Here is a 20,538-nt window from a genome sequence, read left to right as displayed (position 1 = left end):
GAAGGAACACTCAGGAAGTCCTATTTCCTTGTCAAGTGCTGTAATGTGTAAATTATGTTATAAAGTGGCTGCTCCTCATCGCTGGAGTGTTTTGGCGAAAGTAAAAGTTTGTGAAGCAAACAGTGTCCTTATAAAAAAGCGATGTAAGGCGCTAGTCCGTAAACATACACGGTAATCAGTTTCTCCGGTCCGATACGGACGGCGCTAATGCCGCTAACCGAGCGACTCCGCATAGGTACTGTACTGTATGTACAATAATCAATGATGTAATTCGTATGGGGCTCCTCGGCAGAAACTGTTGTTGCGTTCGAAACATATATAATACGGGTGTATATTAATTGAATTACCCTGCTTTCAGGGAATCCTGTTGTTATCGTATCATCGCGTCGCTACATCGTATGTACATACATCACACGCGGTTATTACCCAGGTATATATATACGGCAACCCTGGGATGGAGAGCTCTTCTAAAATCTGTTGTCTCTGTCGCCATCTTCCAGATCACTTGTTTTAACAGTACCTCGGACAGCGAGGCCACCATCCTTTCCTTCAATCCACACGTCCCAGACATCGAGACCCCTACCACTCTTCGGCTTGGCACAAATGTTCATCTCTTCTTCGACATAAAGAGGGGTCAGATTTCTGTATTCGATTTCCCTAACCACGCGACCCAACTTGAACAGGCTGAATCGAGTAACGGTAAGCATCAACGTTAGAGACAACGGGCCATGAACGAGTAGATTCCGATATCCCTCAACGTCCTGAGTGTATGCCTTGTCGTGATGAATGAAGTGGGCGTTAAATGTGAGAGCTGAGTAGCGAAACAGTAGTGCCTTTGTAGGCTTGATTTTGTGGCTGAATTGAGGATTTAGAGGGGCTTAATAGGTCAAAAAATAAAAGTCAGTGTCAGCACTTTCAAACGAACCGCAGATTAAGATGTTGGGCGCACGCTTTACGATCCTGTTATTATTTCCAAACTGAGCCTTATCAGCCCTAAGTTGCTCTGATGTTTTCTCTCGCAAGAAGACTAGATCACGCCTTTCAATGACAACTGCGTCACCGGGGTCCTCTTCATCATCTCTGCATATCCGACCCCTGATATCCTCTTCATCCTCTCCCTCCTCCACCGTCGCAATCCGCCTTTCGATGTTCACAAACACCTTTTCTTCTCCGGCTTGCCCCTTGAGGGTCACGTCCCGGATTACTTCAACGCAAACCGCCCGTTTGCCGTCGAGTAATGGACCGCCTTCTTGGGGAAACCTCGCTCTGCCACCAGCCCACATCCGCCTGTTGAACGGTTCCCCCGGCGCATGCAAAATATCCGTACCGTCTGGCAGCAGCTGTGACAAAGTAACTTGGGGAGGAAAGTATACCAGGTGATGACCCACCGCCATGCGGCGCGGGTAATGGATAGATGGAAGGGCTTTAGGCAGGGCATACCCGGCAGCAGACGACGAATATAGTGCCGGGAAAAAATCAACAAGAGAGAGGTCTAAAAGATGAGCTGGCTGAGGGGAGAGGTAGTCGTAGATGAGAGGTAGTCGACGTGCTGTCATCTCCTGGTGCAAGCCGGAAGAAACAGAAGAAGCATGCCGCATGAGAGCAAGCACCTTTCTTGAAGAGGTCGAAGAGCGCAGCGAATTGCTGCACATCGCGACTAGAGGCATAGTCAACGAGGCCCCTTAAAAAATAGCCGCCTGAGCAGTTGGAGTGGATGATGATATACTTGAGACCTGGTTAGTCGTTTCTAGCGACTTTGCTCGGACTGCGGGCAAGGTTTGCCGTGTTTGCTTGACAAATATGCACATCTCCGAAATCGCGCTGCGTATCCAAAAAAACTGGCAACAGTGCAGAACTCCTGTCATCATTTAGGTCGCTTCTCACCCCGGAGGGAATGGAGCTGTATACAGGTCATATACTAGTATCAATAATAACCTCTTATTATCTCTTACATGACGGAGTAAGCGGTCGTTAAAAGATCGATCTATGGAGCGGCTTCGCATTGCTTTCCTGGGCCCCGCAGCGTCTTTTTCGCATCAGGTCAGAGAAACTTCCTGCTCCCGCATGATGTGCAAGATAAAATTGCTGGCCTTTAGTTCTGACAAATTGCATCACCAGGCTGCATTGGAGTCCTTCGGCCCTTCAGCCGTGTTCTCCCCTTGCCTATCCTTCGCCGATGCCTTTGCCGCCGTCCAACATAATGAGGTGGACTACGCCGTGATCCCCTTCGAGAACTCGACCAATGGCTCGGTCGTCCAGACTCTTGACCTCTTGGCTGATAGAGATGGGCTCTATAGCGACGTGGTTGTCTGTGGCGAACACTATTTGACCGTCCACCACTGCCTTCTGGCGCGAAAGAATACCACTACAGTCCCGTCTGCTGGTGGCGGCGGTTACCGCTTCATAACCAAGCTATATTCTCACCCACAGGCCTGGGGCCAATGCGAGACGTTTCTGTCCAGGTACTTCAAGAAGATCGAGAGGCAAGACGTCTCTTCGACGTCCAAAGCTGCAGAGATTGTTTCGGCAGACGAGACCGGCCACAGTGCAGCGATTGCCAGTCGCTTTGCTGCGGAGTATCATGGCGCAGAGATCTTGGAGGCAAATATCGAAGACAAAGATGATAATACAACGAGATTTCTGATATTGAGAAATGATCGGTCGAAGCGAACAAAGTGTGCTGTTCCTATCACGAGTGATGCCGTGGATATTGATGGATCTTCTGAGGCGCCGACTGCAAAATGGAAAACCCTGATCTCTTTCATGATCAATCACAATTCTCCGGGCGCGCTGGCGGATGCTCTGTTAATCTTTAAGGCTCATGGTATGAATCTCACGAGCATCAATTCAAGGCCGAGTCAAATACGAGCATGGCAGTATATATTTTTCGTCGAATGTGAGAGCATTCCAGGTGTTCATGATGACAATTCCGTGGAGCGAATTCTAGAAGGCTTACGCAAGGTCACGGAGAGCTGTAGGGATTTAGGCAGTTGGAAGGAACAGCTCCTCCGGGAAGGATAAAAAAGAGGGAAATTGGGTAAAGGGGGTGATAGTGGAAGAGACCTATATATATAGTTTCATGTTCGTCTTCCTGACGTGGGCCCTAATGGTGTAGCAATTTTTAGGCAAATTTCCGACAGCATTCTCGGTCTAATTGTATACATTCTTATCATCCACATACATCATCTTGCCCTGAAACTAAGTTATGAGCTTCTAGGACGAATGCGGAAGACATCGTCCGCATGCAGTACCAATGAAACTGGATTGATTGTTGCTTTATCTTCTGTCTACATAATGAGTGGATGGGTAATAATGAGTCGAAGACTGAAGTCATCCCGACACGGAAAATCGCCCGAGGCAAAAGAAAAGAAAGAAAAGGTGAAAAGCGATCTTGACCGTCTCCCCTTGTGTTCACGAGCTAAACAGTCCTGCAAAAACCGCAGTCCTATCCGCTAAGTAACAAATTCATAATCCCTTGCGAATCTCTTCATTCTCAGGAGGTTCGAACCTAGGATTCCTAGGCTACTTAGGTGCAAGTATCCACATTGCGGAGCTTGGATGGCCCTAAAATCCCCGTTCAGTTTGGCGTCGAGCATATATATGTAACATATGTAGAACATACCTCTGAGCATCTTCGTAGAGTTCCGAGTAGATGCGCTCACTGTCCGAATGGCATCAGCCTGGAACCCCCGGTGGACGCTGTCCTTGCGCTCCACGGGGCGAGCCGTCAGAAAGTCCGTTATCAGGACTTCTGGGCGTTCATCCTCGCTTTCCGCGAGGTCTCCAAACCGTCAATCTGAAGCGATATCATTCGTTAGCACATGCAATCTATAAAGCACAACCGAAAGGCTAACTTACCGTCATAGAATTCATCCTCGTCATCATAATCAGCGAGTTGCTCGAAGTTAACTTTGTAGCGAAGCATCGCTCCGATTCCACCGAAGCCCTTGACAAACTGATTTCCTTCGCTAGACCGGTCGGAGACAAACTCCAGGGTAGCACCGAAATCTTTGTACTTTTCAGCAAGCCATTCTAGGAAGGAGCCTTGCTCAACGATTTCCATCTCTTGGCCAGTCTCCTTGTCCATGAAAAGCTCCCGATTTGCCTCCTGGGCCTTGGTAGTATGAAGGATAACCTCGGAGCCATCAGACGACTTAAGGACCCAGCGGGTTACATCCAGGTTCTCGTAGACAATTAAAGTTTCCGCCGCACCCAATTCCAAAGCCTTGAGGGTATCATCGATACCGTAGCATACTTTCCCACTGTCCTGACTAATTTCTTCGAAGTACTTTCCAATCAGCTTCTTCTCCTGGATAAACTTGACATTGCCCAGGGTCTCAGAGGCAAGTTCGATGGCTTGGTTAAATCCGTTCTCGCCACCATAGGAGACGTCGACGACCTTGATGACCTTTGACTGAAGGCGACTATCGAACATGTCGGACTGGTTGAGGTCGTTTTTAAAGTCGGCAGATCCAGCAAGAATCAGCCCAGCGACGTTAACCTTGTCGTTGGTAATGAAATTCTGAACAGCCAGCTCGGCAACCTTGCGCACATAGTTGTGACGCTTCTCCTCTCGAAGACGGGCAAAACGTAGAGCGGACTGACCACCACGGCCGTGCTTCTTGGGTAGGTCGACAGAGAATTTGTGGATAACTTCCCTGGTATTTCCGCTCAGCGTACCGAAAAGAGCGCCATTTCCATCCATGACGATGAAGCCAAATTTCTGATCCGACTCGAGCAACTCGCTCAGTGCCTCCGTATGGAATTTGTTGTCGCAAAGGTAGAGCGACGTATTGATCGGCTTGAAGGGCTCAAAGTCAATGTTGATCTTTCGTTCTTTTCCTTCTGAGGTGATGATTTCACCGCAGTAGATGACCAATCCATTCGGAGGAACCTTGGTATAGAGCTTCAGACGCTGCTGGGTAGAGGTAATGGCAGACAGGACAGAGAGTCGGTTGACACGGGACTTGATGTTGGATGCCGTTCCCTGCAGATCGTTAGATACTCGTTCGATAAAATATTCTAGAGTAGGAGGGTGGTGTGATACGTACAAATTCTTCAGCCAACATCTTCGCCGCTCGGGACACCTGGTCCTTAGGGGCTGGAGGGGCACATGGTTAGCTGATGGACAATATCAACTGGCTATGAATAGGTATACTTACGGATGATAAGAGAAATCATCGATGTACCATTTCCTCTGGCGGCTTCAAGCCGCTTGATCAACTTCTTCACCTTCCATATCTCGATGTTCTTCTCCGCATCGTTCGCCTGAGCCGCGCTCATGTTGGGCGGCGGTGGTGTGCGACCGGGTGTTTCAGAGAGCCTCGTTCGTCAAGCTGAGAAAGAGGGTTTTGTCAGTTCACACAAATTTGCCCAGGGGTAGAATAGATGATGCACGTTAGCGGAAAACTCCGGGCAAGATGCGTACCTCGAAGCCGGTCAAGTCGTTCAGTCCAGCGCCGTGTCGAGTAATTTTCATTCAGGCACTGTGGGGGAGGGAGGGAGGATAATAGGTCGGCCCAGCGGGCTGCTGACATAAACAACACCACCACCTTGCCGCCTCGCACGGGTCTGTGGCGGCATGGGGCCGTCTCGCCTCTGCCACGATGGCACATAACCACGATCAATAATAAGGGGTTTGGAGAGATGCCAGGTCACCACGTCGTTTCTACGCGGGCCAAGTATCGTCCTTGACGCAATGGGTAAACTTGGCGGTCGGTGCTATGCTTCTTTGGCTCCGTCGATTTTCTCGAACTTTGGGAAACCAGACAAGACAACCATAGCTGTTTTCCGCGGTCTTCCTGTGACACACTCTCTGCTTGAAGTACAGTACATACGGAGTAGAACGCTATCCAAAAGACTGCTACGGGTACGTCCATATAGACCCGGCATGAGGTACCTAGGTAGATATTGTTATCATCATTATTAACTATACCACTGTCTTGTTAATATCATTTGTACACATCGGGTACTAGGGTTGGAGTCCCGGGCTTATCGGTAGCCCCACCACGATTTCCCCAATAATCATGTGCTCTCCACTTCTCCAGTATCGATTTGTACTACTGCTGCCGTTATCGCTTTATCCGTTGACTGACTATTTCCTCATTTCATTTCACACGCTGTTATTCCACAGGCAGGCTTGCAGTAAACGTTTACCCTTGACCTAGGATCTCTGTATTGCCCTCACCTCGTTATTCCGTCAGCCCATTTTCAGGCTGGCCCCACTTCTGTTCGCCTGTACAGAAGCAACCGCATGGCTGTTTCTCTATATCTGTAGCCCAGTGTGAATCGTGTTGACACTGAAGACAGTCACCCTGCCTTCTGTCGTCGCTGTTTAAGTGCCTTTTTCCAGGCCTGTTGTTGCTATACGTTTCTCCCTGGATACCGGTCTTTGCTGTGCTTCCTACCTACTGCTGCTAGGAGGTCCTCATCTATCTGGCTTTTGTTGCAATGCCAAGCTCAAGCACACAGGAAATCCCGATCCCACAAGATGACGAACATGACAATTCCTTTAGTAGCCAGGAGCTTTCAAACTCAAATCCGGACTTGCTGGACTCTACTAATAATGTCACTCTTTCTCATTCGTCCAGCACCAGCGCTGCTGCTGCATGTCACGATAATGGCTCCGAATCAGATAGTCAGGCCCTTCAAAGGCAAAGGTACTTATCAATCCTATTCAAACGATGCGTCATAATTTCACATGTGTCTCTAGCTGCTGATGCTAATCCATCTCAATGATGTGGTCAATATAAGATCTTCTTCGATTTCGATGCGTCTTCGGCACGGTGGTGGCATAAACAGCGTCGATAATTTCGCACGATCGTGGCAGAGAGCGGCGTGCTTCCCTGAAGTTATGCCACATCAATCCTCCTTCGTTCTAACCGGACCAGATAGCCGTGAGACTAGTGATCCAGGTAGAGATACTGGAGGATCCAATGGACACCGGATGCTTCCCAGGGAGCAGCTTAGTACAACAAGACCGCTGCCGAATGTCGCCGTTGAAGAGGGTGATGGAGGAGAAAACGACAGTGAGGCTTGTCCTGGCCCGTCAAGGCGACTCCTCCAGAGGGCAGAAATTCCCGATGTAGATGCAACGTCCTCTCTGAGTAAGAGCTATGGAACATCGTATGGGACGATTTCATCTCGAGTTAGTGAAACGACTCGCCGACATGCGGTCCAGCTTCACAAAGAACGGCACTCGTCTGGTAATCGAGGCCAAGATCCGGAGCGGGAGCCACTACTCGTCGAACAAGTCCAGCGCGAAGATGGGACCAGAGAGAATATCATTGTTGGTCAATCCACAGTTCCGCAGACAGTCTTCAATTCTGTCAATGTGTTGATAGGCGTTGGCCTGCTAAGTTTACCACTTGGAATCAAGTACGCCGGATGGCTTTTTGGATTACTAATTCTCCTCTTTTCAGCGGTCGCTACAGCTTACACTGCCAAAATACTCGCTAGGTGTTTGGATGTGGACCCTAGCCTTGTGACATATGCTGACTTGGCATATATCAGCTTTGGACGTCAGGCACGTCTATTAACTAGTATCTTATTCTGCTTGGAGCTCACAGGAGCTTGCGTCGCTCTCGTGGTGCTTTTTGCAGATAGCCTTGATGCGTTGATACCAGGCTGGGGTGTCCTCCAGTGGAAGATAGTCTGCGGAGTTATCTTGGTTCCACTGAATTTTGTTCCCCTACGACTCTTAAGCGTCACCAGTATCGTGGGAATACTCTCCTGCATGTCGAGTATGTTTTCCCCTCCTTACCATTACTTGTGATCGAATTGACAACTTGAAGTTGTGATCATCGTATTCATTGATGGGCTTATAAAACCCACCCAGCCGGGCTCGCTTCGCGAACCGGCGAAGACATCTCTCTTTCCGGTCAATTGGAGTACGCTTCCACTCAGTTTTGGTCTTATTATGTGTAAGAGAACCCCCTTAAAGATGAGAATTCATTTCTCGAATACTTAATTTCCTGCTTCAGCTCCGTGGGGCGGCCATGGCGTGTTTCCGAATATCTACCGAGACATGAGGCATCCTCATAAATATGGAAAGAGTCTTTGGGCGACATATCTTTTTACGGTAAGACAGGCATCTATTTTGACTGGTTTGATCCCTGACTTTCCATCCGTATTAGTACTCCCTTGATTGCACAATGGCTGTTATGGGCTGGCTGATGTTTGGAGATGCCGTCCGGGATGAGATCACAGCCAACATCCTGTTGACTACGGGCTATCCCCGTGGTCTGTCGATTTGCATTGTCATTTTCATTGCGATCATTCCAATTACCAAAATACCGCTGAGGTTTGTATCCGCTGCCAACTGTACTTCGCACGGTCAGTCAAACCACTGACAACAACCAAGCTGCCGCCCCCTTGTATCCACCGCCGAGGTTCTATGTAGTCTCGATTCACGAACTCAGCTACATTCCCATTATAGAGGTATCGGTGAAACAACTCGCCAGGCAGCTAAGATCGGCATTCGCGTCCTTGTCGTGCTTGCAATCGTCACCATCGCCATTGTTTTCCCTTCTTTCGACCGAATCATGGCATTGATGGGCTCCTGCCTCTGTTTCACAATATGTATAATATTACCCCTTTCTTTTTACCTGAAGATCTTTGGAAAGGAGATAACCCCTTTCGAAAGGATATTAGACTGGACTCTCTTGCTAGCGTCATCAATAATGGCCATTGTTGGGACTGTCTGGGCGTTCTTGCCAAAGGAGACAATTTCCGCAGATAGGGTCATTTTGTGTAAGGGAGCATAGGCGATCATTGCTTTGCTTCTGCGGTCGAGCTGGTATGACTGAGGATAATAGAAAAGTTGTTCCTCGTTTTTCCAGGATTCAAAATATCTTTGCCGAATGATCGATGCTCGAAATGCGCATTAAACTCCCAAAGTTGAAATATCAGTTTCGAGGTCACCTTGCTTTTTGCTAGAGTAAAACCCAAACTGGACATGATTTTCTGCAGCCTGTCCTGGGTGAGATATCGCGAGTTTTCAATGCAAGCAGCAGGTAGCACTAGAAATAGACAAGGTGAGAAGTCGATCATAGAACAACCAGAAGGAAGCGACTTCGTCAAAAAGGCAACACAGCGCTTCAGCATCTCTCCTCTTTCAGTGGGACTGGGAACATAGTTTAACACCAACGAGAGGCTGATCAGATGAAACCGATAGTCATCCCCAGAAGGGAGAGGCCTCTCCATGAAGTCCTGCTGCAAGATTCCTGGCTCCTGAGAATGCAAGTCGATTCTGGTCACATCTAGATACGGGTTCCTGGAACAGGCATTCTTCGTGCTGAGTGCACCGATCTCAAGAACCCGAAGCTTGAATGGTGTATTTTTCAGCTGCACCAATTTCGGACTGATCCAATCGACTAGGACTTTACTCGTGTCACCTCCACGTTCCAGAGACTGACCGGTTTTGCTGGCGAGCTGATAGCTTTCCAGACCACCGTTCGCCTGGATTTGAGCATCAAGTTTCTCGGCTAATTCGTGATCATCTGCTTCCAGCGCTCTCGCACGCGCTTTCAGAAGCTGATGGTGGGAGCGGATCAGGTTCCGCGTTGCCCTAGATGACAACGATACACGGGCCGCATTATTGATTGTTGGCGGACGACCGTGAGAGAGTTGGACGGGTCTCCTCGACCGATGGTGCTTTTTTTTAACGGTCATATCGAAAGACTCAACTCAACGCAAGGTTGATATACGGTTGCAAAGCCTGCTTTAATTATTAACGTCAGGAAACATGCCATATACGCCTTGCGGAAAAAGAGAAAAAAAGGCATTGAAACCTGGCACCCAAAAGATTATTTACTGACGATCTCAGAGAAAAAAAAAGTAAACGGCGCACCGGTGAAGGAACTTGCCAGGTACCTGAGTCACGACAATAATAGGCGAATCGTTGAACCCGACAGATCACCTGAATTTTGGCCCCAGTCCTCCTAGCAGCCAAACCTTAAGATCCAATGGATCCGATCGGGCCCGTCAGTCCACTTCCGCACTTGGGGAAGTGCCGTGGAAGTCATGTGACCCACAAGCAGTTCTAGGGTTTTCGCTAAGCGAATGCACTCCAAATAATTCGACTCTCGACACCGCGACAACCACCACGAAGACGCCTAAAGACAGCCATGGCACCAAAGGCGGACAACAAGAAAGGTAATGCTGGCACCGTTCCATTTTTCCAGATCCTGAATTGTGTGTTTTACGACGGATGGCGAAAAGAAGCACGAATGCCGATGTTATACATTTTCGAAGAATGATGAGAAGATATTCGCTCGATCCCCATGCGGCTCCTGAAACGGCCGTTGAAATCGGAAAAATAACGATTGCGCTGGAGTCTTTTTCATTATTTTCAGATGTCGAAGTTTCAGCAGGTTTTTTCTACTGCACGAGGCTGACAGATGTTTTATCCAGGCTCCAAGCCGAGCGATAAGGCGAATCCGGCCGCCAAGGCCGTGCTGAAGGGCGTGGGCGTATGTTGACCAGCCAATTCCTCCCTTTTTTTTTGCAGATAGATTGTCATACTCAGAGATATCCATGACCAGATTCACTCCAAGCGGGCCCGCAAGCTTCGCACTTCGACTACCTTCCACCGCCCAAAGACCCTCCAGCTCTCTCGGTCACCCAAGTACCCTCGCAAGTCGATCCCTCATGAGCCTCGCCTTGACCACCACAAGGTCATCATTCACCCCCTGAACACTGAGAGTGCGATGAAGAAGATCGAAGAGAACAACACTCTGGTCTTCATTGTGGACGTGAAGGCGAACAAGAGACAGATTAAAATGGCTCTGAAGAAGTTGTATGATGTGGACACTGTCAAGATCAACACTCTGATCAGGTATGGGAAAAATTGCGTCGAGCGGCCCCTGATACTTCTGTCTTTGCGCCTGCTTGTGTTTAAATGTTTCGTTAACTAACCGTATTATCACAGACCCGATGGCTCGAAGAAGGCTTTTGCGCGGTTGACTCCTGACGTGGATGCTCTGGACATTGCAGCCACCAAGCTGGCAATTGTCTGAAGGGAAGGTAAAGGTCTCCTTGGGTCTGGGTGGTTCTTAACGCGGTGGTTCATACAAACTATCAAAGTCATACAGTTAGCTATTTAAAAGTGAGACGAGGGACTGAATGATTATCTGAAGCGACAAAGTCTCCTCTATGAGACTATGGGCCCCCCAGGGTCCAAATCGCAATAAAAAAGGGATCAGCTACTACTTCAAAAATGTTTATCTGCTTCCTAAAGTAAATATAACAGTTCTCTGTGTTTTCACGGGAGGTGTCCAGTTGTAAAACAGACACTGCCCCGTGAGATCATCGAGACGTCTTTTCCATGTTGATGCTAAAAAAGGAAAGAGTATTTCGTTATATTTCAACAAGTAGTTCTATCTAAAGATACAAGTTTTAGGTAATTCCCATGGCCGACCCGGAGCCAGGGAGAAAGCAGGGCCCCAATAGACAAGACTTCGTTTCCCTTGTCATACATCCATTGAGCTAGCTCCGGACATAGTAAATATGATATCCCCTTTCAAAGGAGTTTATGGGCCCAAGACTTCAATTCTACTGCCCTCGGAGCGTCTCCAAATGCTTCAACACCGCCAAGTTCGCATCCATCCACCTTTCCACACAGTTCTGTGCGCACGCCTCTTCCGCCCGATCTAGCCGGCCGGACGAGATCTTCCCGGTAATGCACTTTTTCCAGCAGACGTCTGCGAGATGGTGCACAGCTATATGTGGAAGAAAAGTCAGCAGATGGTTGTCATGCCGAGATGAGTGAATAACATGAGAAAAAGCAGCAAGCAAGCAGGCAAGCTTCGATGCAAATCAGGACAGGATATGATAATTTCAGTGCAAGCAGTCGTGAATATTGATATGCTTACTTTGCTGAATGTTCGATTTCTGAGCTTCATTCGTCAGAAATTGGTTCAATTCTTTCCTGTCGGTAGCGCTCAGCTTGGATATGTCGATCTGGGATTGGCCGTCCATGTTGACGCGAAAGGTAGAGTTGTTCAATGATGCCAGAATTGTGAAGAGCAAAGACCTTAAAGAGCGTGTCGATCGATCCCGTAGTCTTGACTGTTGACAGGACTTTTGATTGTATCAGACTGTACTTGCGTAAGAAAGCATCCTGTCGTAGGGATTCAAGGCGGTGTCATATGGCAGAAAAGCGTACGAGTCCTGCTTGGGTGGTTCAGCGCCACCATGTCGCAGCAGAACCCATGTCGATCTTAAAGCGCTGTTCAACTCAGATTTAGTCCCAGAGTTTTATTGAAGAGAAATATTATTTCTTTTCTTTACTGCAGTCCTAGAATCTGTCCTTCTCTTTTTTTCTTCACCAAGGCGCCTTGAGAAATGCCTCCTATCCGTACATCCCGCAATCGCAAACCTCCACCAGCCGGCTTTGATGACATAGAGGACACGTTGCTGGAGTTTAGTAACAAGATGAAGGATGCAGAGAATGCATCTCATGAGGGGAAAAAGAGACATGAGGTTTTGTGGCCTATCTTTCAGATCAGTCACCAACGTGAGTTTTCCTTCGTTGCTAGGCATCCTCAAAATTAACTTCATGGATTGGAGTTCAAACGAGGGGGGATTTGTCCATTTTATTAAATAGCACGCTGACGGTAGAGATTCTAAACGAAGGTTCGAGATACATATATGACCTATATTACGAGAAGCAGGCTATATCGAAGCAACTGTACGACTGGCTGCTGAAGAACAACTACGCAGATGCCAATTTGATCGCCAAGTGGAAGAAGCAGGGCTACGAAAAGGTACATGCGTCTTTTCCACCAGCCCCTTTCCCGGCTCTATGACGAACTGATGGCCATTCTTGATTTCAACTGACATCTGTCGGAATCTAGCTTTGCTGTCTACGATGCATCCAGACGAAGGAGACGAACTTTAATGCCACATGCATCTGCCGAGTTCCGAAAGCACAACTTAAGGAAGATCAGACGATTCAATGTGTGAATTGTGGGTGTCGAGGTTGTGCTAGCAGTGATTAGTTCCTATCGTCACTTCTTCACATTACAAGGCGTTCAGGTCCGGGTAACTTGGGAAAAACGGTGTTTTGTTCCTTCTCTCTCTTTACTGTGTCAGTAGTGGAATAATGACTTCAATACCCTGTAGGATGATTTCTGACTCATTATGAATAGATAGTGATCTGGGTTCTAGGAGAGGTAAAACAGCAGTGAAGAAAGCAGCGAATGTCCAATTTAGAACAATTAATTTCGTCAAGCTAGGGGTACGTAAAATATTAAAAAAAAGAAACCAAAACAGGATTAGACAAATCAAGTCGACTCATAAACCCATGGCATTGTTCATGTACATCTTAGCAGGTGTCGTCAAGGTCATAACAAGGAGATCGTCTCAGACTTGGCAAACTGAGTAAAGCCAAAAATATTCTGGCCCTGTCTTGGTCCAAGAAAGCCCGCATCAATTTCAGTGCACCAAACACCTCATAAAAGCAATCAAGACCCTCCATGAGTTTGTTTATGCTTTATTTCGTTTCGTTGTAGGAATAAGGACACTGGAACCAATTCCAATGCGCTAGCCAGGCTGTTCTCTTCCGACTACAAAGGTTGACCAAACGCCAAAACAGCAAAAGCCAAAATCGAGGAAAAGAGGCAGCTCAAAAAAGTGATGTATTGTCCCGATGACCAAGATGCGGTCTAACTCCGTGCCCTTTCGACGTAGACGATTCATCTCTGGTAGCTCCACCGATCTTCTGGAACCCTTGGAGGAGATCAACTCCATCAACCTCACCAGGGCTTTCGTCAAAGAGATTGAATGAAAAGAAATCATCGTGGGTGGCATCGATGAACCGACCAGGATCAGGTAACTTCGATGGGGAGTCAGGAAAAGCAAGACTCTTGCATCTGTTCGACGACATGGAGGGTGTATTCATTCGGCTATTCCCGCTCACGGCAGTGATGTCTGCAAGTACATTTCCCGGTGTTCCAATAGAATTAACCCGAGTGCGTTTGGCTGGGTACTTTTCGGGCGATCCGACAGTCGGCGTAGAGACATTGTTCGTGACAGGATCCGCAAAAATATCAAAATGTATCTGGTAGTTGTCATTCGGCGTAAAAGTCTCGTCTTGAATGTTAAATGCCGGGCTCCAAGGAAGATCTTCGTCACCCAGCCCCAGACTCTTGATCGGAGAATTGACCATCTGTTGGATCTTCTTGCGGTGATTTCGTAAATTGGTGTTTGGCGACAGAGATGGCGGAGGCTTGGCAGGCTTTTTGAACTTTATCACTGGCGTAAGTGGAGGAGGCAGCATGTTAATGTACTCTCCTCGAAGGGGGGATGAGCCAGCCAGCACCGTTGAGTGCTTCGATGCTCCAGTGTGACTTGGACTAATGTCATGCGAAGAACTCCGAATCCGTGCAATTTCCTCCTCTGCTCGGCCCCGTTTGATGCGCGGTGGTTCAATGTCCAGGTCTGAGGTTAAGATATGACCAGCCTTGTTTGGTCTCATTGCTGAGGATTCCAGCGACGAAAAGTAACCACTGTCATTCATGGCCGCAGATTTGCGCTTCCGTGGACGAGAGACGGCCGCAGAAGATGTGACTGGGCGGGACGGCGTGGGAGGAGTGCCCTGACGTAGAAAGCGTGGAGCAACAGGGGGCGATGAATGGATGGCTTGGGGAGGAGAAGAACGCGGAGGATGAGATTGCACACCGGCGGCATTCGTCCCTTCATCGCCACTATCTTCCTGGAGAGCTGGATCAGAGGCAGGTATTGTGGCATCGGATGATAAATCCACATTTTTGGCGACTTGGGGAGCAGGCGGGCAAGCCGGTGGTGGTGGAACCCTCCACATGGCTGTGCCGGGGTTTTGGGCGGAAACAGCAGGCTCTGTTTGCGAACCCGCTGCAGGAAGAGGGTTGCTCGATAACGTGGCACGGCGTAGAGGCTTGTCCTTGAGAAATTGCGCTTCCATCCCAGGCTCGATTGCCCAATAATTCCCCTTTCCCGGGTCGTCCTTCGGTCTTTCTTGCTTAACGAATGCTTTATTTAAGCTGAGGTTGTGTCGAATGCTATTCTGCCAGCCAGGGTCGCTAGTACGATAGAACGAAAAGGTGTCCGAGATCCATTTGTATATCTGTGCAAGCGTCAAGCGTCGATTTGGTGCGCGTAGGATCGACATCCCGATCAACGTTGCATAACTGTACGGTGGCTTTGTGCCATCATCTTCAATGACAGGCATTTCATGAGGCTCGGGTATAGACACAACGGGAGCCTCTTCGCGTCTTGGCTTTTTTGTAGATCGATCCTTCAGAGGAGCAGCTTCCATTAGGGTCCTCTTTAGAGGAGCCTTGAGTCCGCAAGATGGATCGGGAAAATCTGCAAACCTGTCATTGCTTGGTCCGCTCTCGGGCTGATTTTCCTGCGATTGATCTGAGGTGACGCTTGAGAACGTGGTGAACAGGGCCGGCTGCTGTGTCGAGGAAGAGCAGTCACAGGTAGCGGAGGGAGCTTTCTTGGTCGGAGAATCTGTGGTGAACATTTGGGGAGCAGGGGCTGTAATGGGAACAAAGCCCAGCTTGCCTTGCTCCGAGTGTAACGAACTTGGTCGACAATGCGCTTTGACAGGTGATGGTCGATGAGGACCACTGGAGGGCGGATTCAAAGTGCAGTCTTGTGTAGAAGAAGAGGCGTTTTCAACAGGTTGTAAAGGCAGTGGAGAGGGCTGGAGACGAGCGGACTGCTTTGATGAGGAATCTGTCTGCTCATGGGCCGAAGACACGTTCAGGAGACCCTGTGCAGCTGACGGGGAACGCGTCGAAGCCATCTTCTAGACGGCTATTCCGGTTATTTTGACAGCGAGCTACGCAGGTTGAGATATTCGACGCGTGAACACAATTTGAGAGACCCGTTGATGATGAGCAGTCTTCGACTTGACCTTCAGTCCGAAGATTGACTCTAGTAAGTAGCGAGGGATAAAAACGGATTTGTCACAGTTATGTGAGGATCAGGGAATGTTGAAACGTGAGTTCAAACAACGGCGAAATGTTGGAGCAAGCTGAATGTCAGTCCGTGAAAGGGATTTGTCTTCGATAACCCAGAACCCAAGGTAGTTGAAGTCGCGGTGTGATCCAGTGCACGCACGGGCTTTGGCAAAGTGACTGTAGACACACCAAGGCACCAACGAAGCGCATCGAGTGCGGAACTCAGGACCACGAGGAAACTAGGATCTCCGGGTGCAGGCTAAAGTACAGATAAAGAGACCGCTGGCAGTGGACGCAATGAGTCGGCATCCAAAAGGAGGATGGAACAGAACAATGGGGAAGGGATGAGAGATGGGAAAGAGAGGTGATAAGGAAGAGTTGGATGGAAGGAAAGGGAGGAATGAGATGGACTTGTGATGGGGCACTGCCTCTTGACTTTCACACACCCTTCCCTTGTGCGCGCGCTCTCTTCTCTCTTACACTCACACTGTGTCTGCTCTGACTCGTATAACCCCAGGCCAGGTACGTAGTACTCCGTGGTCCGAGGATGAGTGGGTAGGAAGTTGAAGGAATGGGGCGCATAGGATCTTAGAACGATGATAATGCCGATGCTTGATGGGAGAAAGAGAGGAGCGCCCCGTCGGAAGATCTTGGGACGTGGCACGCCGATTGTATGGTATTGGTCACGGACGCGTCGAGAACGCGTCTTCACGCGGCGCTCGGGGGGTTCCCGTACGGTAACGATGATCGGAACGCCACTTGGTTTCAGACGCGGAGCTGTTTACCCCCTCTGAGTCTAGGGCTAGCTTCGGGCCCCGTCCAATCACCAGCGGCCGCAACGAAGAGTCCCCTTACTGCACGCTGTCCTTTTGCCAAGTACGGAGGGACGGACTGCATCCATGACCTCATACGCTTGCTCCATAGTCCATAGTCCATATTCGCCATTAGGCGCCTTACGTACCTAGCTAAGGTATGTCTTAGTGCTCGGTGCCGTGGTCCACCGGGTTATAGTCCGATGCAGCAGTTACTCGAATTGCTTTCCGTTCCCAGCAGCACATACCCTCAGTGCTTGGAACCAGTGACCGGCAGCTGTGCTGTATACTGTGTGTCATACACTCCTATGTACCGCATGCGGCCTGAAATTCACTTAACTTGGCTGCTTACATCAACTTGTTTATGGCTATATTCATGTCTATTGTTATATATGTCAAAGAGTTATATACAGCTAGAAAATTTTTAGTTCCTGTACTCCGTCATCCTCACTGAGCCGTTGACTGGAACAAAACATAAATAAATGGAACACAAAGTTGGAATTAAAAGGGGAATGTCGGACACCGGGCCACCAACCATGCCCTCAGACGAACATAATGTCATCCAACAACCACATTGTACATACGAAAGCGAATATGAAGTGAGCTAACGCCGATTCCATGCAAAATACCAGAATGCACCTAGTCAGCCAACCAAGTTCGATATAATGTGTAAAGATTGCGCAACCGTCCTGCAGAGGGCGAGATCCGGAGGATCCTGTGTATATCTACCTGAGATGACTTTGCCTTGAGCATGGATCAGACTGCTTCCGAAGACCTGCAAGAGGCCAGGCGCCCTGCAAAAGGATACACGTTACTGCTCAAGAAAGGACCCTCCTGTCTTCCATTTCGACCGTCACAGACAGTCATAGGATTACAGACAACAAGGAAAATAGCAGCGACTAGTCCAGAAAAGTGAACATGCTCGTATGAAGAATATTTATCGCTCGATCTGCATCCCTCTCTTCGATGACACAGGAGATGTTGATCTCGCTTGCGCCTTGGATGAAAAAAAAAGAAAAGAAGTCAGTAAGTCACAATTCAACACTCAACAGAAAACACAGCAGCTAAAATGGTCCTCTCACCTTGCGAGATCATTTCTATATTGACATTGTTTTCACCTAGGGTTGAGAACATTCGTCCAGCAACACCTACCATGTTCTTCATTTGCTTCCCCACAAGGCTGAGGATCGCCATCTCTGGGATAATGTCGACTGTACCGTATTTCCTCAGGTCTTGTATTGCTCCTCGTAGGTCTTCATCAATGATCTGATACTCGTCCCGACCAACACCATTCAGCAACGGCATTTCCGAGTGGAGGGCCATGGAGACGTGAACTTCGCTAGTGGAAATCAGGTCAATGGACAGACGCCACCGATCAAGCACAGAGAATATCCCAGCAAAGAAGCCATGCGACAAAGAGCGCTTGTTAGAATGGACATTGATCACGAGAATCTTGTGTTTAATGGTCACAGCAGTCGGTCGCTTGGGACTTTGAAGCTGAGACACACCACAGGAGCTCCTTGTACGGAAAAGTCTTGGATCATGCCCTGGTGTAGTCTTCTCAAGTTCAGAATGCGAATCGGGAAATATCACGGTGCCATTTCCCTTGGGATTCATGACATTTTTTATCCGAATCGGAATCCTTGCCCGAATAACCTGTTCCATCGTGAACGGATGTATTACTTCCGACCCGTAGAATGTCAGTTCCGCCGCCTCTGCCGGTGTAATTGCTGGCAGCAGACGAGCCGTCGGGACCTTTCGCGGGTCTGCAGTGAAAATCCCGTCGACCTCTTTCCATACTTGTAACTCCTTGGCACGAACTCCAACCGCAACGAGAGCGGCGCAGAGATCTGTATAGCCACGACCGATCTTGTCTAGCAAGCCTCCCGGTACGGCACCGAAGTACCCAGTCACGACTGGCACCCTGGAATCACAGGCCTCGATCTTCCTGCCCAGGACGGCTGCAAGGTGGTCGTAGAATTCTTGATCAAGGCCTTGATTGCCGACAGAAAAGTCGATAACCTCAGACAGATCCACATACTGCGAATCCACCCCTCGGTCCTGAAGTAGCGCAGCCATAAGGCGACAGCTCAACTTCTCTCCGGTGCTAATTACTTTGTCCACACACCGCGCGCTGATTTCCCCGAGGGTTTGTGCAGCCTCTAGCACCTTGAGAACATGGGTGCATTCATGGCTCATCTCTTCGATCAGTCGATCTCTTAGTTCGGCAGACCTCAGTAGCTGCTCAGCAACCTGGACATGTTCCAGCCGGACAGCCTCCACTAAGGAGGTGTATTCCTGTGATTCTGCATTTTCTGCATCCCGTGCCGCGCGCAGCAAACTAATATTTGGGACATTGTTAGATGGTCTCCAGGGCGTGAAGGGACCTGCCATGCAGGCCGCGATGTGGGCATGACTCACCGGTTTGTGGTCCCCTCAGCCTTTGAAGAGCTGCTTCTTGCAGAGCAGACAATGGCCACTCTGTGTTCAGAAAGGCTGGGCCTAGATACGGTGCAAAAATATCAGCATGGATGGTCACAACGGGACAAAATGGTGGGAATGCAGTGGCGCATACAGGACGACTTGATCGACGATGTTCAGTGCGAACTTGCCCACACTGGTCCCGCCAAACTTCTGGACCACCCAATGACCGTCTGGGCAGCCATTGGGTGTAGGCGGGGGGTGGTTTGGATCTGACTGGGAGCAAAAATTCATGCTGGTCAGGACAAAAATCGAAGGGAACAGACAGCGTGCTGGTCGGTGTGCCTCGTTTTCTAGGTTGCAGGCCAGGAGAGGCCGCTGCGGGTTATGTGGTGCGGGAATTTGCGAAAGCGGAGCGCATGATGACTCTGAACAGCGACTTTTTTTCTGCCGCGGGACCGTCTCGGAGCTGCGGCGACAAGAGGGTTGACGGGCTGACCGCCTCGGCGCCCGCCCACCGCGCTGGCAGCTGATGAGATTGTCGCTCAACTCACCCATTCTGCAATTGTTGTTATCTTGATAATATTACTATTGCTGTTCTCCGGTATCCTAAGTTGTACTACTGAAGGAAGCCGGAGCCTGTGTATCCCCGTGATGCATGAAAATAAGCTTGTTGGTGTGTGGCGGGGAAACCCCTCTCACTCATTATTGCCTATGACGTCCAGGCCGTGGGACAAAAGATACAGAGTACTATATGATACGCATTACGCCTTGTGGGATGATTGTACCAAGTCTGTGTGCAGATGAATAGTCGAGGCTTCGAGCTTCTTTTTTTGTAGGTCACGGCTCGCGGAGGTTCTATAAGCATTCAACATGAGTGGATAGGGCCCACTGCAGTATACTGAGGGTCCTTGAACGCTGCCATTTCTGTGCGATATTATGCGTATCGATAAGATTATTGCCTCATTATTGACAAGGACGGAATATGACAAGCGAAGTACTCCACGGTCCGCCGAGGTCCATACCGATGTACGGGATACTATTTTTACGTAGAGGCGCTAAATCTGAATCGAATTAGGTAGGTAGAATCAAACAATTGAGACAAACAACCTCCCCAGAGTACTGCTCAGATCCTCCCATCCACTTCCTCGTTCTCTTCCACATCTCATACATAGCTGCTGTTTTTCATTCTTTTTCTCCTCTTTTCTTGCACAACTGCCCTCGAAATCTGGGGTTGTCAGCTCTTTAGAAGTTTTATCAGTTCCAACGTCTCGGGGCAAAAAGAAACTAAGGGGAGGTTTCTCAACTCCGTTCGGGTTTTGATGCCGGGCCCAGATGCACTCGTCAAACAA

At 49.0% G+C, this 20,538-nt stretch overlaps 11 protein-coding genes across 11 annotated transcripts; 4 read left to right on the top strand and 7 right to left on the bottom strand.

The window, feature by feature from the left end:
• Positions 1-467: 467 nt before the first annotated feature.
• VTN00DRAFT_994 (uncharacterized protein) lies at positions 468-1,652 on the bottom strand (the record flags this gene model as incomplete). Its single annotated transcript, XM_069436950.1, has 2 exons — positions 468-877; positions 950-1,652. The coding sequence occupies 2 exons, from the start codon at positions 1,650-1,652 to the stop codon at positions 468-470; spliced, it is 1,113 nt and encodes a 370-aa protein (XP_069291696.1).
• Positions 1,653-1,986: 334 nt separating this feature from the next.
• VTN00DRAFT_993 (uncharacterized protein) lies at positions 1,987-3,021 on the top strand (the record flags this gene model as incomplete). Its single annotated transcript, XM_069436939.1, has 2 exons — positions 1,987-2,040; positions 2,119-3,021. 2 exons carry the CDS (start codon positions 1,987-1,989, stop codon positions 3,019-3,021), a joined length of 957 nt encoding a protein of 318 aa, XP_069291695.1.
• A 505-nt stretch (positions 3,022-3,526) lies between these two features.
• VTN00DRAFT_992 (uncharacterized protein) lies at positions 3,527-5,283 on the bottom strand (the record flags this gene model as incomplete). Its single annotated transcript, XM_069436928.1, has 5 exons — positions 3,527-3,564; positions 3,623-3,781; positions 3,859-4,987; positions 5,052-5,101; positions 5,163-5,283. 5 exons carry the CDS (start codon positions 5,281-5,283, stop codon positions 3,527-3,529), a joined length of 1,497 nt encoding a protein of 498 aa, XP_069291694.1.
• A 1,167-nt stretch (positions 5,284-6,450) lies between these two features.
• Positions 6,451-8,351, top strand: VTN00DRAFT_991 (uncharacterized protein; the record flags this gene model as incomplete). Its single annotated transcript, XM_069436917.1, has 6 exons — positions 6,451-6,659; positions 6,895-7,377; positions 7,459-7,742; positions 7,794-7,922; positions 7,983-8,080; positions 8,136-8,351. 6 exons carry the CDS (start codon positions 6,451-6,453, stop codon positions 8,349-8,351), a joined length of 1,419 nt encoding a protein of 472 aa, XP_069291693.1.
• A 418-nt stretch (positions 8,352-8,769) lies between these two features.
• On the bottom strand, positions 8,770-9,672 carry VTN00DRAFT_990 (uncharacterized protein; the record flags this gene model as incomplete). The annotated part of the gene is made up of 1 exon (XM_069436906.1): positions 8,770-9,672. One exon carries the CDS (start codon positions 9,670-9,672, stop codon positions 8,770-8,772), a length of 903 nt encoding a protein of 300 aa, XP_069291692.1.
• A 455-nt stretch (positions 9,673-10,127) lies between these two features.
• On the top strand, positions 10,128-11,018 carry VTN00DRAFT_989 (60S ribosomal protein uL23; the record flags this gene model as incomplete). The annotated part of the gene is made up of 4 exons (XM_069436894.1): positions 10,128-10,155; positions 10,414-10,472; positions 10,545-10,837; positions 10,931-11,018. The coding sequence occupies 4 exons, from the start codon at positions 10,128-10,130 to the stop codon at positions 11,016-11,018; spliced, it is 468 nt and encodes a 155-aa protein (XP_069291691.1).
• A 535-nt stretch (positions 11,019-11,553) lies between these two features.
• On the bottom strand, positions 11,554-11,979 carry VTN00DRAFT_988 (uncharacterized protein; the record flags this gene model as incomplete). Its single annotated transcript, XM_069436883.1, has 2 exons — positions 11,554-11,720; positions 11,874-11,979. 2 exons carry the CDS (start codon positions 11,977-11,979, stop codon positions 11,554-11,556), a joined length of 273 nt encoding a protein of 90 aa, XP_069291690.1.
• A 366-nt stretch (positions 11,980-12,345) lies between these two features.
• VTN00DRAFT_987 (uncharacterized protein) lies at positions 12,346-13,001 on the top strand (the record flags this gene model as incomplete). Its single annotated transcript, XM_069436872.1, has 3 exons — positions 12,346-12,517; positions 12,637-12,767; positions 12,858-13,001. The coding sequence occupies 3 exons, from the start codon at positions 12,346-12,348 to the stop codon at positions 12,999-13,001; spliced, it is 447 nt and encodes a 148-aa protein (XP_069291689.1).
• A 626-nt stretch (positions 13,002-13,627) lies between these two features.
• On the bottom strand, positions 13,628-15,796 carry VTN00DRAFT_986 (uncharacterized protein; the record flags this gene model as incomplete). Its single annotated transcript, XM_069436861.1, has 1 exon — positions 13,628-15,796. The coding sequence occupies one exon, from the start codon at positions 15,794-15,796 to the stop codon at positions 13,628-13,630; it is 2,169 nt and encodes a 722-aa protein (XP_069291688.1).
• A 379-nt stretch (positions 15,797-16,175) lies between these two features.
• VTN00DRAFT_985 (uncharacterized protein) lies at positions 16,176-16,535 on the bottom strand (the record flags this gene model as incomplete). The annotated part of the gene is made up of 2 exons (XM_069436850.1): positions 16,176-16,388; positions 16,440-16,535. 2 exons carry the CDS (start codon positions 16,533-16,535, stop codon positions 16,176-16,178), a joined length of 309 nt encoding a protein of 102 aa, XP_069291687.1.
• A 1,129-nt stretch (positions 16,536-17,664) lies between these two features.
• Positions 17,665-19,480, bottom strand: VTN00DRAFT_984 (uncharacterized protein; the record flags this gene model as incomplete). The annotated part of the gene is made up of 4 exons (XM_069436839.1): positions 17,665-17,762; positions 17,848-19,106; positions 19,187-19,267; positions 19,341-19,480. 4 exons carry the CDS (start codon positions 19,478-19,480, stop codon positions 17,665-17,667), a joined length of 1,578 nt encoding a protein of 525 aa, XP_069291686.1.
• Between the last annotated feature and the right edge of the window lie 1,058 nt (positions 19,481-20,538).

Source organism: Thermoascus crustaceus, assembly GCF_041956765.1.
Source record: "Thermoascus crustaceus strain CBS 181.67 unplaced genomic scaffold VTN00scaffold_1, whole genome shotgun sequence".
NCBI lineage: Eukaryota > Fungi > Ascomycota > Eurotiomycetes > Eurotiales > Thermoascaceae > Thermoascus > Thermoascus crustaceus.
The sequence above is the reverse complement of the archived record's forward strand: the minus strand, read 5'-3'. Positions and strand labels throughout refer to the sequence as shown.